This window comes from Bufo gargarizans, chromosome 3 (genome assembly GCF_014858855.1).
Source record: "Bufo gargarizans isolate SCDJY-AF-19 chromosome 3, ASM1485885v1, whole genome shotgun sequence".
Lineage (NCBI taxonomy): Eukaryota > Metazoa > Chordata > Amphibia > Anura > Bufonidae > Bufo > Bufo gargarizans.
In genome coordinates this window covers 466,062,826-466,077,366 of record NC_058082.1, presented here as the reverse complement: position 1 = coordinate 466,077,366, position 14,541 = coordinate 466,062,826, and the positions used below count along the sequence as shown (strand labels likewise).

Below are 14,541 nucleotides of genomic sequence, written 5' to 3'. Positions count from 1 at the left end.
GGGGAGATATGCTTTAAACTTATACACTTTAGAAATTTGCCACAGCCCTCTCACATTGGTCTAGAATATATTCTATGAAATATGTACGCAAGATTCATAGTTCCCTCTTTCCAGATGCTTATTTTAAAGTAAAAACAATGTGCAGACACAACCATCAAGAAGACAGACTGGGTTGCAGTATAGTATACTATGCATAAAAATGCATTTACAACTGTTTGCTGCCACCTCTACCTCAAAAATATGCATATATGCAGAAATGGCCACGTCCTTACTTTCAGAATGTAAAGGGTTATTACTCTGTGAAGTCCTAGATTGCCGCATTGAGACCATGGATAATAAAACAGGCGACAAGAACTGCAAACTGTTCCTGCTGTGCCGATTAATTTTCAGTCTGTTCGCTCACTAGCTTGCTTGACAGATAGAGCTACACAATGCTTAGCAAAAGTGGTATTTTCAACAAATATGAATATAGAAGTATTTGCATATCTGTGGATTACCAAAGTCTCTATTTCAGCGCTGGAAGAATTAAGGTCACTCATGGGGGTGTAGTAACTGCACAGATTAACAGAACAGCCTTTAAGACCTTATAACTCATGTGCATTGATTTCCAGGCCTGGCACAATATGCACATTCACCCTAATCAACTCTTAAAACATTTTCAAAGGATTTTGCTATAGCAGCACTTTTAAAATCTTTCATGGTGTTAAACTTGATTTTGGTCATGACAAAAACACTGCTTTTTGTGCAGTGGATGGACAAAGCTGGATGAATGGTGCTGTGTCTTATAGCCAACCTTTTAGGGCTAATTGTCTGGAATTTTACTGACTAAATAGGTTTTCTTTTAGTAGGAAGTTTATAACTATGACCTGTCATATGTACTGTACTTGCAGACTATAGCTGACCTACAGGCGGTTTTCATACATTCCATATACATGTACTACACGTTTATTTTGTACGACTATTTGTCTCAAAAGTTGGACCAATAAAGACACTGGTATATATACATGTTCTAAAATCTATTCTCTGCCATTCAACAAGGGTCCCAACCAAGTAGTAAATCACCAGCTTACAATGTATGTCAAGTCCTGCCAACCACATATTGAGAATTTTCCACCTTAATACTATGGGTACGAGAGGTGTTAGTCCTCAAAACACCACACATTATAGTTAGTATTCCACTCCGTGCAGGGCATGCTATTGTAGGGTCACTCACAGGCAAACACCTACTGTCTTAATCACTTTCTGGCCGGTATAAATATTTCATCATCAGACTGTCAACTTGTTTCTTCCTTTTCTTATCTTCCTTTTTAGTCTTTTTGTCATTTTTCCCATCTTTCTTGTCCCCCTGAGGCTCTTCTTCATTTTCATAGTCTTTACTTTTCGGCCCCTTTTTCACACTACCTCCACTACGGTAAGATACTGTAGAGCCTGAGGAGGAATCGGATTCTGAAGATGATGAAGAGGAAGATGACTCGCATCGCTTCTTTTTAGATTTCTTTTTGGACTTCTTAGAATGTTTTTTAGAACTCTTCTTTTTGCGTTCCTCTTCAGAGCTGGAATCAGAACTACTTTTCCGAGTTCTACTTCGTCTGCTAGAAGCCCTGGAGAAGTCTAAAGCAGACGCTGACCTCTTGAGTCCTAAAGAGGACTCTCCTTTCTCCGCATGTAAGCTCTTCATACTTCTTACACTTTTTGTGTCATCATCATCTGAATCAGGATCAAGACTTTTCCTCTTGAACTTTATAGGCTTGTAGCTTAGAACCTCATTGATTGCAGCCTCGAGGTCTGGATCTAAGTAGTTGCGGTGTGAAACAGGCTGTAGATCTCTACTTTCTAGTTCAATATCTTCTGCACCTGGGGTTCTAGCCTGTGGAGGTACGGAAAAACTACGTCCAGAGGAGTGCTGACTATACAACGACCGAGTATCACTAAACCCAATGCTAACAGAGTCATCAAAATCATCTAGTGTGCTTCTGGCCATAGACAAACGAGTGTCGGAGCGGTTGGCTAGCGTTGGACTTCTGAATTCTGAGCGCCTGCTGAGTGAAGGACTTACAGCTGACAAGTCATTGCGGGATTCATCTAATTTGGAAGTGCTACGTCTTAGACTAGGTGGACTAGTAATGCCAAAGCTCAGTGATGATTTGGTTTCATCTTCATCTTCTAGACCGCGCCTATTAGAGAGGCGACTGGAAACTACAGACACTTTATCAAACTCAGGGCTTGCTATGGACCACCTCTTGTCAAGTCCTTTTCTGGCTCGACTAGATGCTTCTGTAAATGCCTGAGACACCAATGATGACCTATCATCCAGGTCTTCACTACCTTGAGATTTTCTCCAAGAACTAACAGACAGTGTTTCATCAAGTACACTTCCTGAAGGATCCTTCTGAACTTTACGGAATGACCTATCTGGAGACTCAGATCTATCTTTCAAAGTGGAAAATAAAGAATCCTCATCACCTTTACCACCTATAGAGTCCTTAATGTTTGCCCTTTTTCTATAGCTGAGAGAGCTCATTACAGACACTGGCCTTTCATCCACGTCTTTGCCTTGTTTGACAGGCTTTAGTTCTTTTCCTTCTTTTCCCTCCTTCAATTCTGTGCTCTGGCTAGGTCTTTAGTTGTGTGAATGTGCAGAAGTTTGATGTATGATAAAATGGCATAGAAAGCAAAGAAGAAGACAGAATCAGTTAAAAAGTAAAAGAAAAAAGGTGAAAGGAGAAAATATGCACAGAACATGAGCAGGAAGCAAAAAGAGAATAAAATAATACAATTAAAGTAGACAGGACAAAGGATCTGTACCGTATATTCCTTAAAGAAAATGCAAAACCTGGCAATCTTTTTGTACAACATCTGCCGACACACGTGGCATTCATGTGTGACATTACTCAAGTGAAAGATTACAGGAACAAAAATCTTCAAATTAAATAACCGAAGAACACCTCAACCTGTTCTACAGAACAAATATTTTACCAGGGCAAATGGGTGTGAGGCGAACACAAGAAAGGGACTCAGGTCATTAACGTGGCTCCATGATTAGATTATTTATTTGGCCAGATAATGAAATTAAGAGATCATAATCTCTGCCCATTCTTAATTTCATGCGCCAAGAAAAATGAGTTTGTGGACAATGTTGCTTGAGCTTCGATGCTGTGGCCCGTTGCTAATTGCTTGGAAATGACTAATGTGTATAGTGATTCAAGCTGGCTAGAGAGTACCCCAAGTTATAAATTGTGATTGGTTTTGTGCCTAATGACGCACACTATTTGCTGATGACCCTCAGCAGAGGGATACAAACCGAAATAAACATGCTTCTTGAAGACGTCTTCTGTGTTTATCGCCTGCTTCACAAGTGAAATATACGATTACTACTGCAGTGCTTTGCCACAATGCAGAGATGGAAAGAATAAACAGAATTCTCTGTCTGACCAAGTTGTTTAGTATTTGCAACCAAGAAAATATACAGCTGCATAGAAATATATAGTTGAGGGCTGAGGTAACAAACTGATGCCCAGCAAAAACTGTACACAGGTATTTATTAGTACAGAACCTTTGGGCAAACTGTACCACACAGCATGAAGCTGTGTCTTCACACACCCAAAGTTAAATCTGGTGGGCCAGTATGCCTGGACAACCCCTCTAAAGAGAATCTGTCAAAAGTTTGTGCTAGCTTATCTGAGGGTAGCATAAAGTAGAGACAGAGACCTAGAATTCAGGCACACTCAGTGATTTTGTGAATATTACTGCAAGAAACCCAGTGTTTATCAGCTGCATTGCGAGCCTGCACTGGAGTTTTCTCAACGATGTGCATTCCCGGTGGAGTCCTGGATGTTCATGCCCAGGTGACAACCCTGCCACTGCTTGACAGCTTTCCCCCTATAAAGAGTATATTTAGAAAGCAGTCAATCAGCGGCAAGGACAGCCCTTCTCTCATAAATATAGCTAGAATATGCCACCACCTTACGATGTGTGGGGGTTCCTCCTCTGGGATCTACATAACTGAGAATAAAAAGCTGCTCACGATGTGACACTATCATGAGACAGTAAAAAAAAAAACTAAGGGCATTTAAAAGATGCTCAAGGAAGGTTAGTCAGTCGGCAAGTAGAGTTCTTGCAGTATAAATTAATGAATGTGCTCTACAATACACAGTTCCTTATGCTCAATTCAGTGGTCAGGCGGCACATCCAAAGTTTCTTCACCAATCAGAATCAGGAAGAGCTGACACCTTTAAGTTGACATCCAGGTTTATAAATAACATTTTACGATAAATATGAAAAAGACATGTAAATTGAACTATTTCATGTTAAAATATAATAATAATAATAATAATAATAAATACTAACCTAGAGCTCTTTAAACTACCATCATCTGAGTAGGCTTTGGAAGAATTTTTGTTTTTAGACAGCCATGACTTCACTCCATCCACTCGTTCATCAAGTTCAGAGTCTGCATCTGAGTCTCCATCGCTGTCAGAAAGCAAGACACCAATTAGTTCCAAAAATAAAGAATAGTCACAAACCAGGAGAACGGAGCATGCTTTAACTTATCTTACAGGGTTAGTCATAGTGTTACTTTTACCTGTAAATAAAAGATTACTATAATTGGGTTTGTAATGTCTACATTAAAAGGGTTTTCTAGGAGTAAAATACTGATGACCTATCCTCAGGCTGATGAGCTGTTTGAAGAGACCTAGTCTTAGACTAGCGAACTTGTGTTTTCAAGTTCGGTGTACAAGGTTTGGGTTATCTAAGAACTACCTTATGGATTCTACTACCACGGAATATAACTTATGGTCCGTGGTAGCGGAATTCATAACGGAATTCTTAGATAACCCGAACCTTGTAAGCTGAACTTGAAAACACAAGTTCACTCATCCCTACTACCGACATCATGTCCATCAGTCACTTGGCCAAGGTGCAGCTCAGTCCCATTCAAGCGAATACCAAGCACAGCCATATACAACATATGGCATAGTGCTTGGTAATTTGTGAGGAGACAGAAGCTCTTGTCCAAGATCTTCTGCCCTAGATGAGGGTGCTGGGCGTCTGACCCCCGCTGATATGATGCCCTATCCTGAGAACAGGTCACAAATATTGTACTCCCAGAAAACCCCTTTAGGCGTAGACGGAAAAACAAACGTCTCGTATAATTTTGTGAGTCACAGATATTACTATTCTGGTTGGGTTATAGAGATTTAGTATTCTGGTTTCCAGAACAACATATTTTACTTTCTGTTAAGAAAGGAATTATGAATATGACCTAAAGTCACCCAGCAGACATATACCACTCCCCCGTCACTCACTGTAAATTAGGTAATGTAATAATATATACTTTATTACCCAGTATGTTTCAACATACTACTTATTCTACCTAGTATACTTCTGAATTCTGTGAAGTCAAACTGAATATATTGGAAGACGCTGAATTTTTATTGATTGCCTGAGGACCCCAGTGTTGAAGGGGGCTCATGTTAGTCGTATGGAAACTAACATTAAATTGTCAATTACTGAACATAGACTCTATGGAGGCTTTTAGCTTTACTTTTCCTACGAGACAAAAAAATCACTATAGCAGGCTTTCTGAAGATACTGAGTCGCCCAAAAATGCTGGCAGCTTTCAGCTCTGAAGCTTGCAGAATTGTAAATGTAGCTCTGGGCTTTAATACAGGCAGTAAGGGTCTTTCCAGTGAATGTTTAACTATGAGTCAGGAAAGCTCCTCGCACACACTGTAATTGGGCAGATAGGCTCCCATTATACCACGAATGCCAAAAGAGTTTTCTGTTGGTCTCCATCAGCATCGGCCTCAGCTGTTCCATACAGTAGCATCCATGAATATTTATAATGTAAACTGTTCATTGATGTTCAGTGTCGGACTGGGGTTCTTTGGGCCCACTAGAGAAAAGTATTCTCGAGGCCCAACTCCTATGTCATAAATACAGTCTAACAGGTTTTTAATTAAAGAAATAGACCATAGTGGCAATTGATTGGCTCCAAAGGAAGCCAAATGGGGTTTTTCTCCTGGACCTTTAGGGCCCTCTATGATATCAGGCCACAGGAGGATCCTCTGGTACTCTGGTGGGGCAGTCCACCCTATTGATAATTATAGATGTATCAGTGCTTTAACCACTGATACATCTATAATAACCACTAGGTAGCCACCTAGTAAGCCACCTCATTAAAATAATGTCTATGCCTGGTCCAGCCAGCAATAGCATCAGACAATCGTGCACAGCAGAAGCCTAACTGAGGTAGGATTCACCATCCTCCTCCTACATCAATAGGACCTTGAGAAAACTGATACCTGGCCCTAAATGTTAAATGATGCCCTTGAGATGAGAGCTTCTATGTTTTACTTGCTCTTCTTTGTAACTTAAGTCCATTAAAGTGAAAATGAATATAGTTTCCTATATTAAGAAGTGACAGAACCCTCTAATAAACATGGGTTTGCTGTGTCCCATCACATCTTACTGCATCGGAAACCTATTCATATCATTATAACAGTCTGCTAAAGGTTTAGCATCCAATGGGAATGCCAATTGCAGTGTGAAGACAGACTCACTCAGGCATCTGCTTGCAAACCTGAAAGCATCACGGGTAATTTAAGCCGACGCGCCTGTTACAATAATTTAAAATCAATAAATATTTCAGCATTTCTGGCCTGGCATCCGTATTGGAGATGACTAGAGCAGAAGGCTGGGCGGCAGGATAGGCTGTAAGCGGGAGAGGATATTTCAGCCAAGGCAGCATTACATAATATTTAGTGATGCTATGTAAAGAAAACTAATTTGCAGCACTCAGTGTATTAAAAGGCTGCTGTCACGGCAATGTGTCATCAGCCGAACTCTTCATCCTCACACTGGCAGCTGGTACTATTCATCAGGGAGATAGCTTCACAGACACGTGAATAAAATTGAAAACACGAGAGCGGCAGAAATAAAAGATGCCTTTAAAACGATATTCACACCTAGCTAAAATTATGAACTAGTCGTAAACTGTCCAAACCGTCATTGCTAGAGCGAGCGCACTAGATCAAGAAAACATTTGACTGCAGAGGAAATGTATTTTAACTGATATAAGGCTACAGCTATATAGGGAAGTGCAATGTAGAACTGGAGCACCAGCAGGGGAAGCCCACAAACTGCCCATGACAAAGAGCTTAAGAAGAAAAACCTAGGTGGTAAATGTATTTATTATTAAGGGGCTGGTATAAGAAGCACAAAATTGATTACAAGGCTCATACTTAATTTTGCCACAACGTCATGTCCATATTGGTCCATATTGCCAGAATCAAAACACTATGCCAGCGGTGCGCTTGGACTTCTTGTGTAATTTACGGCAGTTTTTTGGCGCAAGTATTGTTAAATCCGTCAGCCTCTGCATCCCCCCATCAACTTTTTTTTTTTTTTGCATTATACAAGGTCAGCCTTCGGATTTCTGTCACTAATGCCAATGCAAATTACACTTTGGATCTTTCATCATTAGGGCACACAGGTCTAATTTGTGATCTGTGAAAACCTAGGGAGCAAAGCCGGAAAAAAAAAATCTGCAGAGAAATTCGCAGGAGCAAAAGTGCACAACATTTTGCATTTCCTGCAGATTCTGAAAAGGAAAAAATTATTGTTTAAAAATCCACAACTGTGGATTTTGCTGCAGATCCTCCAGTAATTTGTAGCAAAATCTTCAACAGTGCATTTCATTTAGCATTTCTTACAGACTTTGAATTTGCAACAAAACTACCACAAATACAGAAAATACACTGGCATGCTGTGGATTTAAAGATCTACACCGCAGGTCAATGACTGCATGGAACTTGCATCCCATTATATTCAGTTGTGCATTTTTCATGCTTAGGGTCCATTCACACGTCCATGGGTATTGCGGATCTGAAATACACCTAGCCGGCACCCCCCATATAACTGCCTATTCTTGTCCGCAAATTGCAGATCCGCAATACACCCGGCTGACATCCCCATAGAACTGCCTATTCGTGTCTGCAATTGCGGACAAGAATAGGACATGTTCTATTTTTTTTTGCGGAGCTGTGGCCCGGAAATTCTGAGCCAAAGCCCACAGTGTGCTCTCCGCATCCCGTTCTGCCCCATTGAGAATGAATGGGTCCGCACCCGTTCCCGGTATTGCGGAACGAATGCGGACCCATTTGCGGACGTGTGAATGGACCCTAAAATCTGCAGCAAATATGTCCCTTGTGCATTTACCCTAAAGGTGGCTATAAGCATGAGATACATGGACTCTGTAATATTTAAAAGCTATTTCAACCAATGCAACCACATTTTATTTATTGCTCCAATGCATCTAAAATGGGAAATGATGCAACTTTGAAATGATCTTGATTAAAATGTTCCTATTATTTTGTTGTATGTACAATTCCTATACATGTAAATGTGCGGTCTCCTTCACTGAGCGAGCAGCCGACCGTCGGGAAGGAACGCTCATTGGCTCATCTAAGCCCGCCTTTAGGAAAAGGCTATACTGAGCTGTTCCTTTACTTCTGCCATGTTCTGGGCTAGGAATATACAATGTTTGATTTTCAGTGGCACCATCAGTTTAAAGGGGTTCTCGATAAACCCTAGGACACGGATGCTCAACCTGTGGCCCTCCACTATGCCCTGCTGTAGGCTGATAACTGTAGACTGTCCGGACATGTTGAGAGTTGTAGTTTTGCAAGAGCTGGAGGGCTGCAGGTTGAGAATCTTTGCCCTAGGACATAAGGGAATCATAGAAGGTGGAGCCTCTCATTTTTAAATTACAATAGATAGCCACTCCTTAGGAACAGATCCCTCTAGCCATCCTTGTATTACATGGACAATCATTCATCTGAATGGCCACTATGTGATACCACATTTCCCCCAAAAAAACTGTTTTCCTAGGTGACTGCATTTTGAAAGAGTCTGCGCGAATGGCCACATTTTAAAAGCGGCTGTCTCTGATGAGACAACCCCTTTAAATGCAAGCAGAAATCGGTTCTCCAACTCTTAAGAAAAAAGGTTCTCTGCAATGAAATCGACCTGACATCACTGTAGGCAGAAATACTACAGCACAGCTGGGCCAGGCTTTTTTCTGTACTTGAACAGCTACTCGAGAATGAAGGAATTTTTCCATATTAATTTATTTTATTTTTATTTTTACCAGAACAAGAAAATAGATCTTCGAGATCTCTCCCTCGCTTTACAGTTCTGTAATGGAATCTGGTTTACCCAATAGCTCATCGCTTAGATATGCGTTTTACTGTGAAACCTAAAACTCCGCCAACCTTGACAGAGTTTATTTAGGTTAAAAATGTTTGTTTCTAGAGGTTTATAAAGCTGGCAAGAAAAAAAAGGAGCACCGCAATCTCCCAGACCATTAAAAGGAAAAAAAAATAGCTCGGACTGCTACTTTAGAATAATAGCAGTCCCTTGAAGTGAGTAAGCAAAGTGATGGCTGCTGAAGAATTGGCCTTGCTTAACGCCTCTCTCCTTGGAGATGAATAACAATTTGATGGGCCAGGTAAGCAGTGTGCTTAAAGTGAGAACGAGGAACCAGGGGCCATAATCACTTCCCATTTGACTTACACCTACACAGGGACCAAGCAGAACTTGTAAATCCACTTGACATACATATGTTGCCCAGCTATAAATTACTGCCTCCTCCTGGCACACAGAAACATCCGTCACCCGCCCCTCCTCTCCCAACCCTAGCATACCACTGATCTGATTTCCGACACTGCTGTGGCAGCTTTGCTAAATCCATTCCCTGCATGCTTAAAGCAGTTTTTTTTTTACACCGCCTGAATACAAAACGGCCTTCTGCCCTCATTATGTGTGGAGGAAACGGCAACTGTGGCTGTGCCGAAAGTAAATGGAAATAATTTTTTTTCCCTGCTTGGCTGGGTAATGGTACAAACATCACTTTTCCTCACCCATTAACTCTCTCATGCCTTTTTCTTCTTTTCTCTACACTCCACCCTCCCGTCTATCACCATGAATGAAGCAGCAGAGACCAGTCTCCCAGGAGAACGGGAGAATCTCAGCTCAAATTGAAAACATGTCTGCAAACAGTTACCAGGTATTAGTAGCAATAAGCTATTTATTCGCTAGCATTAGGCTTTTCAGTGTCTAGAGACACAAAGTACAGACCGTGCTTCAGGTTACGGATGGAAATTCTGTATCCTAGCCTTCTAATACTAAACCTCCGGGGAATGAGTGAGGCCTTATTCACGGATGTGTGCTGTCCGTGTACTCCATGGACAGCACATGTACCCATTCACTTTAATATGTGTATTCACACATTCATTCTTTAGCACTTAAGCATGCCATACTTTTAAAGTCTATGGGTCTGTGAAAAACACGTACGCCATCAGTCTTTCACAGACCATTTATAGGAGATGCCCTGACCATTTATAGGAGATGACCAAGGGCAGTGCAGAGTCCGTGGAACACGGATAACACATGGACAGCCAAAAACGGACACGCGAACCAAACACAGATTTTTTAAACGGATGAATCAATGAACATCTTATCACAGATTTCATCATGGACATGGGCATGTGAATAAGGCCTGGCCCAAAGTTCTAGGTTATTCTGACCCTCACAAATTTTGTCTGTCCAATACATTAAAGTCTTTAATCCACGACACTAGGAGAAGCCTGGAATGCTACAAGTTAAAGGGCTTAACCCAAGATACAAACGTATCCCCTATCCACAGGTTAGGACATAAGCATCTCATCGGTGGGGTCCAATTGTTGGGACCCCTACTGATTATGAGAACAAGGGGTCCATGGTCCCTGAATGAATGGACTGACCGTCCAGCATGTATGCTGTCACTCCATTCATACTCATACTGTGGATGGCCGGAGAAAGTCTAGTACAGCACTCCAAGAGCACAAAACATGAAAATACACTCTTCTCCATCTGCAATAGACTTAACGTTATTCAGAAACACGACATGAGCTAGATAACTTCAGTGTCTGAAAAACTAATCAGAAAAGATACAATAAACATGCAGGTTCTATTATGTCTTAGATATGGCTATCTTGCCTTAAAGGGATTTTTTGTTTTGTTTGGGGGGGGGGGGGGGGTCACATAATCATTTTAAGGTCCTACATTGAAGCGATCTTATGGTTTCCCTAGCTAGTTTCCTTTTGTAGCATGACATCCAGGGAGAATTGTCCCAATCCTACGGGAAATACACAACTGCTTCATAAAAAGGGAAATTCAACCTATGCCCTCTACAGATACAAAAACGGAATCAAAACTAAGCCTATTTGCAATCCTCTGACTAAGGAATTGTGGTTCAATAAAACAGTGTTAATGGTTAAGACACTGTAAAGAAAAAGGTAGGTTATGCATTCAGATTAAAATGGTTATTTGAACATTGTAATGGTAAATGGCTATGGGCATGCACTCGCCGAGGTCAGAAAATAACCATGCAGTTATGATGGGGACCAGGATTCTTTGTAGAAAAAACCTTTTTTTTAAAGGTTTTGATGCTTAATTCATGCTGAGGTTAGGGAGTAATTCAATAAGCAAGAGGGAACATTTCAATCTCACTTTTTATTCTTGCGCTTATGATACTTGGTCACCATATCCTGTAAACTGGAAACATGGAGATAAAATAAAACATGAAAAGATGGCCAATGAAAAACGAAAGGCAATAATCAAATGAGAAATACAATGAGATTCAGCGGATGACAAAGAGAGACGGATGTGGCAGTTTTCTTACCTGTTGATGAGGTCTTCATTGTCATCACTTTCCATCTCATCCTCAATGGCAGCTTGAAGATCCCCGATACGTTTGAAGGCTAATTTCAAGTCTGACTGCAAACTCTGATTTGCAGCTTCCAAACTTTCTAGATCCATGTCCTGCAAAGATAGACTCAGGTTTAGATGCCTTTAAAGTTATTGTTATTGCTCCAAAGCATTTTACATGAAAAAGGAAGCAACACTGAATGTAATAAATTCTCTGTATACACTAGATTATCTAGTCTAGTGTATACAGCTCTGTGTGTTGCAATGGTTACAGCGCACAAACCTGTGTGCATACAGATGTAACATGCATTAACCTTACTGACATAGAGTGCCATTGTAATACACTTTTCATTACAATACCGTACTATGCATATAGCATTGGGTCACAGGTGCCAAGGCACACTGTCCTAGATTTACTAATGTTTCTGCACCAAAAATCTTTCTAAAAAGTGGAACAAATCTGAGCAATTTGGTGCATATTGCATTCTTACCCATTCCTTGAAATGCTCACCAAAGGGACAGAACTAAATGAGCCTAAAATGCACCATTTGAGCCAAAATTGCACCACAATTCTGGAGTAAAATTCTGTCTCAAAGTAAGCTAATCAGTTGTTTGCATAGTGTCAGAAAAATGTCTATTCCTGCATCAGATTTATCATCCAGCCTAAACGACTGTGATAAATCTGTGGCAGGTCTAGACAGTTTTTCTACACTTGCGCTATCTTTCGGATTAGTAAATCTGGGCCGCTATGTCATTATGGTAGTGTGCCTTTTCTAATATTAACAGTGTATGTCTGTAATCTGATCCTGTCTTCACCCTTTAATCTGGCCAAGAGCAGGGAATAGGGCTATATTTACATAACAGATTATAATCTGTGCAGAATTATCAGGCTGAACCCTGATGCGCCACAGATTTGCCGGTTGCGATGGGGCTAATCTTTGTGTTTCCTGCCTGAAATAAGTGGGACATTTTCTATGTATTAAAAGGGGTTGCAAAAACCCCATTCACATGTATCTGATGTACATTTCGGCATGGAATATGCTCTTATCTGCGTCAAAAAGATATATATTAACTTTCAGTACCAGGTGGTCTGCTTCACAAAAAAATAATAATAATGAAGTATGGCTAATACTTGTGGCTAATGTTTGGTTGTATTAAATGTAAGAGATTGCTTTCTCTCAGGGGTGGGGTTGCAATTACAGACTTCTATGACAACGGGATTCAAGTCCAAAAGGTTTACACTACGTGCAGAATTATAAGGCAAATTAGCATTTTGACCACATCATCCTCTTTATGCATGTTGTCTTACTCCAAGCTGTATAGGCTCGAAAGCCTACTACCAATTAAGCATATTAGGTGATGTGCATCTCTGTAATGAGAAGGGGTGTGGTCTAATGACATCAATACCCTGTATCAGGTGTGCATAATTATTAGGCAACTTCCTTTCCTTTGGCAAAAATGGGTCAAAAGAAGGACTTGACAGGCTCAGAAAAGTCAAAAATAGTGAGATATCTTGCAGAGGGATGCAGCACTCTTAAAATTGCAAAGCTTCTGAAGCGTGATCATCGAACAATCAAGCGTTTCATTCAAAATAGTCAACAGGGTCGCAAGAAGCGTGTGGAAAAACCAAGGCGCAAAATAACTGCCCATGAACTGAGAAAAGTCAAGCGTGCAGCTGCCAAGATGCCACTTGCCACCAGTTAGGCCATATTTCAGAGCTGCAACATCACTGGAGTGCCCAAAAGCACAAGGTGTGCAATACTCAGAGACATGGCCAAGGTAAGAAAGGCTGAAAGACGACCACCACTGAACAAGACACACAAGCTGAAACGTCAAGACTGGGCCAAGAAATATCTCAAGACTGATTTTTCTAAGGTTTTATGGACTGATGAAATGAGAGTGAGTCTTGATGGGCCAGATGGCTGGATTGGTAAAGGGCAGAGAGCTCCAGTCCGACTCAGACGCCAGCAAGGTGGAGGTGGAGTACTGGTTTGGGCTGGCATCATCAAAGATGAGCTTGTGGGGCCTTTTTGGGTTGAGGATGGAGTCAAGCTCAACTCCCAGTCCTACTGCCAGTTTCTGGAAGACACCTTCTTCAAGCAGTGGTACAGGAAGAAGTCTGCAAGGTAAGAAAAACATGATTTTCATGCAGGACAATGCTCCATCACACGCGTCCAAGTACTCCACAACGTGGCTGGCAAGAAAGGGTATAAAAGAAGAAAATCTAATGACATGGCCTCCTTGTTCACCTGTTCTGAACCCCATTGAGAACCTGTGGTCCATCATCAAATGTGAGATTTACAAGGAGGGAAAACAGTACACTCTCTGAACAGTGTCTGGGAGGCTGTGGTTGCTGCTGCACGCAATGTTGATGACGAACAGATCAAAACACTGACAGAATCCATGGATGGCAGGATTTTGAATGTCCTTGCAAAGAAAGGTGGCTATATTGGTCACAGATTTGTTTTTGTTTTGTTTTTGAATGTCAGAAATGTATATTTGTGAATGTTGAGATGTTATATTGGTTTCACTGGTAAAAATAAATAATTGAAATGGGTATATATTCGTTTTTTGTTAAGTTGCCTAATAATTATGTACAGTAATAGTCACCTGCACACACAGATATCCCCCTAAAATAGCTAAAACTAAAAACAAACTAAAAACTACTTCCAAAAATATTCAGCTTTGATATTAATGAGTTTTTTGGGTTCATTGAGAACATGGTTGTTGTTCAATAATAAAATTAATCCTCAAAAATACAACTTGCCTAATAATTCTGCACTCCCTGTA

The 14,541-nt window shown here is 40.8% G+C and overlaps 1 protein-coding gene across 21 annotated transcripts in view; it reads right to left on the bottom strand.

The window, feature by feature from the left end:
- Positions 1-14,541, bottom strand: part of MYO18A (myosin XVIIIA) — a 314,632-nt gene that overhangs the window by 11,797 nt on the left and 288,294 nt on the right. For 15 of the 21 annotated variants that reach the window (XM_044283650.1, XM_044283652.1, XM_044283655.1 and 12 more), the window contains 4 exons: positions 11,726-11,865; positions 11,554-11,598; positions 4,348-4,470; positions 1,228-2,618 (listed from right to left, as the gene is read on the bottom strand). In XM_044283650.1, the coding sequence (XP_044139585.1) occupies positions 1,232-2,618; positions 4,348-4,470; positions 11,554-11,598; positions 11,726-11,865 (1,695 nt within the window). In that variant the 3' untranslated portion in view covers positions 1,228-1,231. Of the gene's footprint in view, positions 1-1,213; positions 2,619-4,347; positions 4,471-11,553; positions 11,599-11,725; positions 11,866-14,541 lie in introns of all 21 variants that reach the window. The other 6 variants (XM_044283668.1, XM_044283670.1, XM_044283669.1 and 3 more) reach the window with 4 other exon arrangements.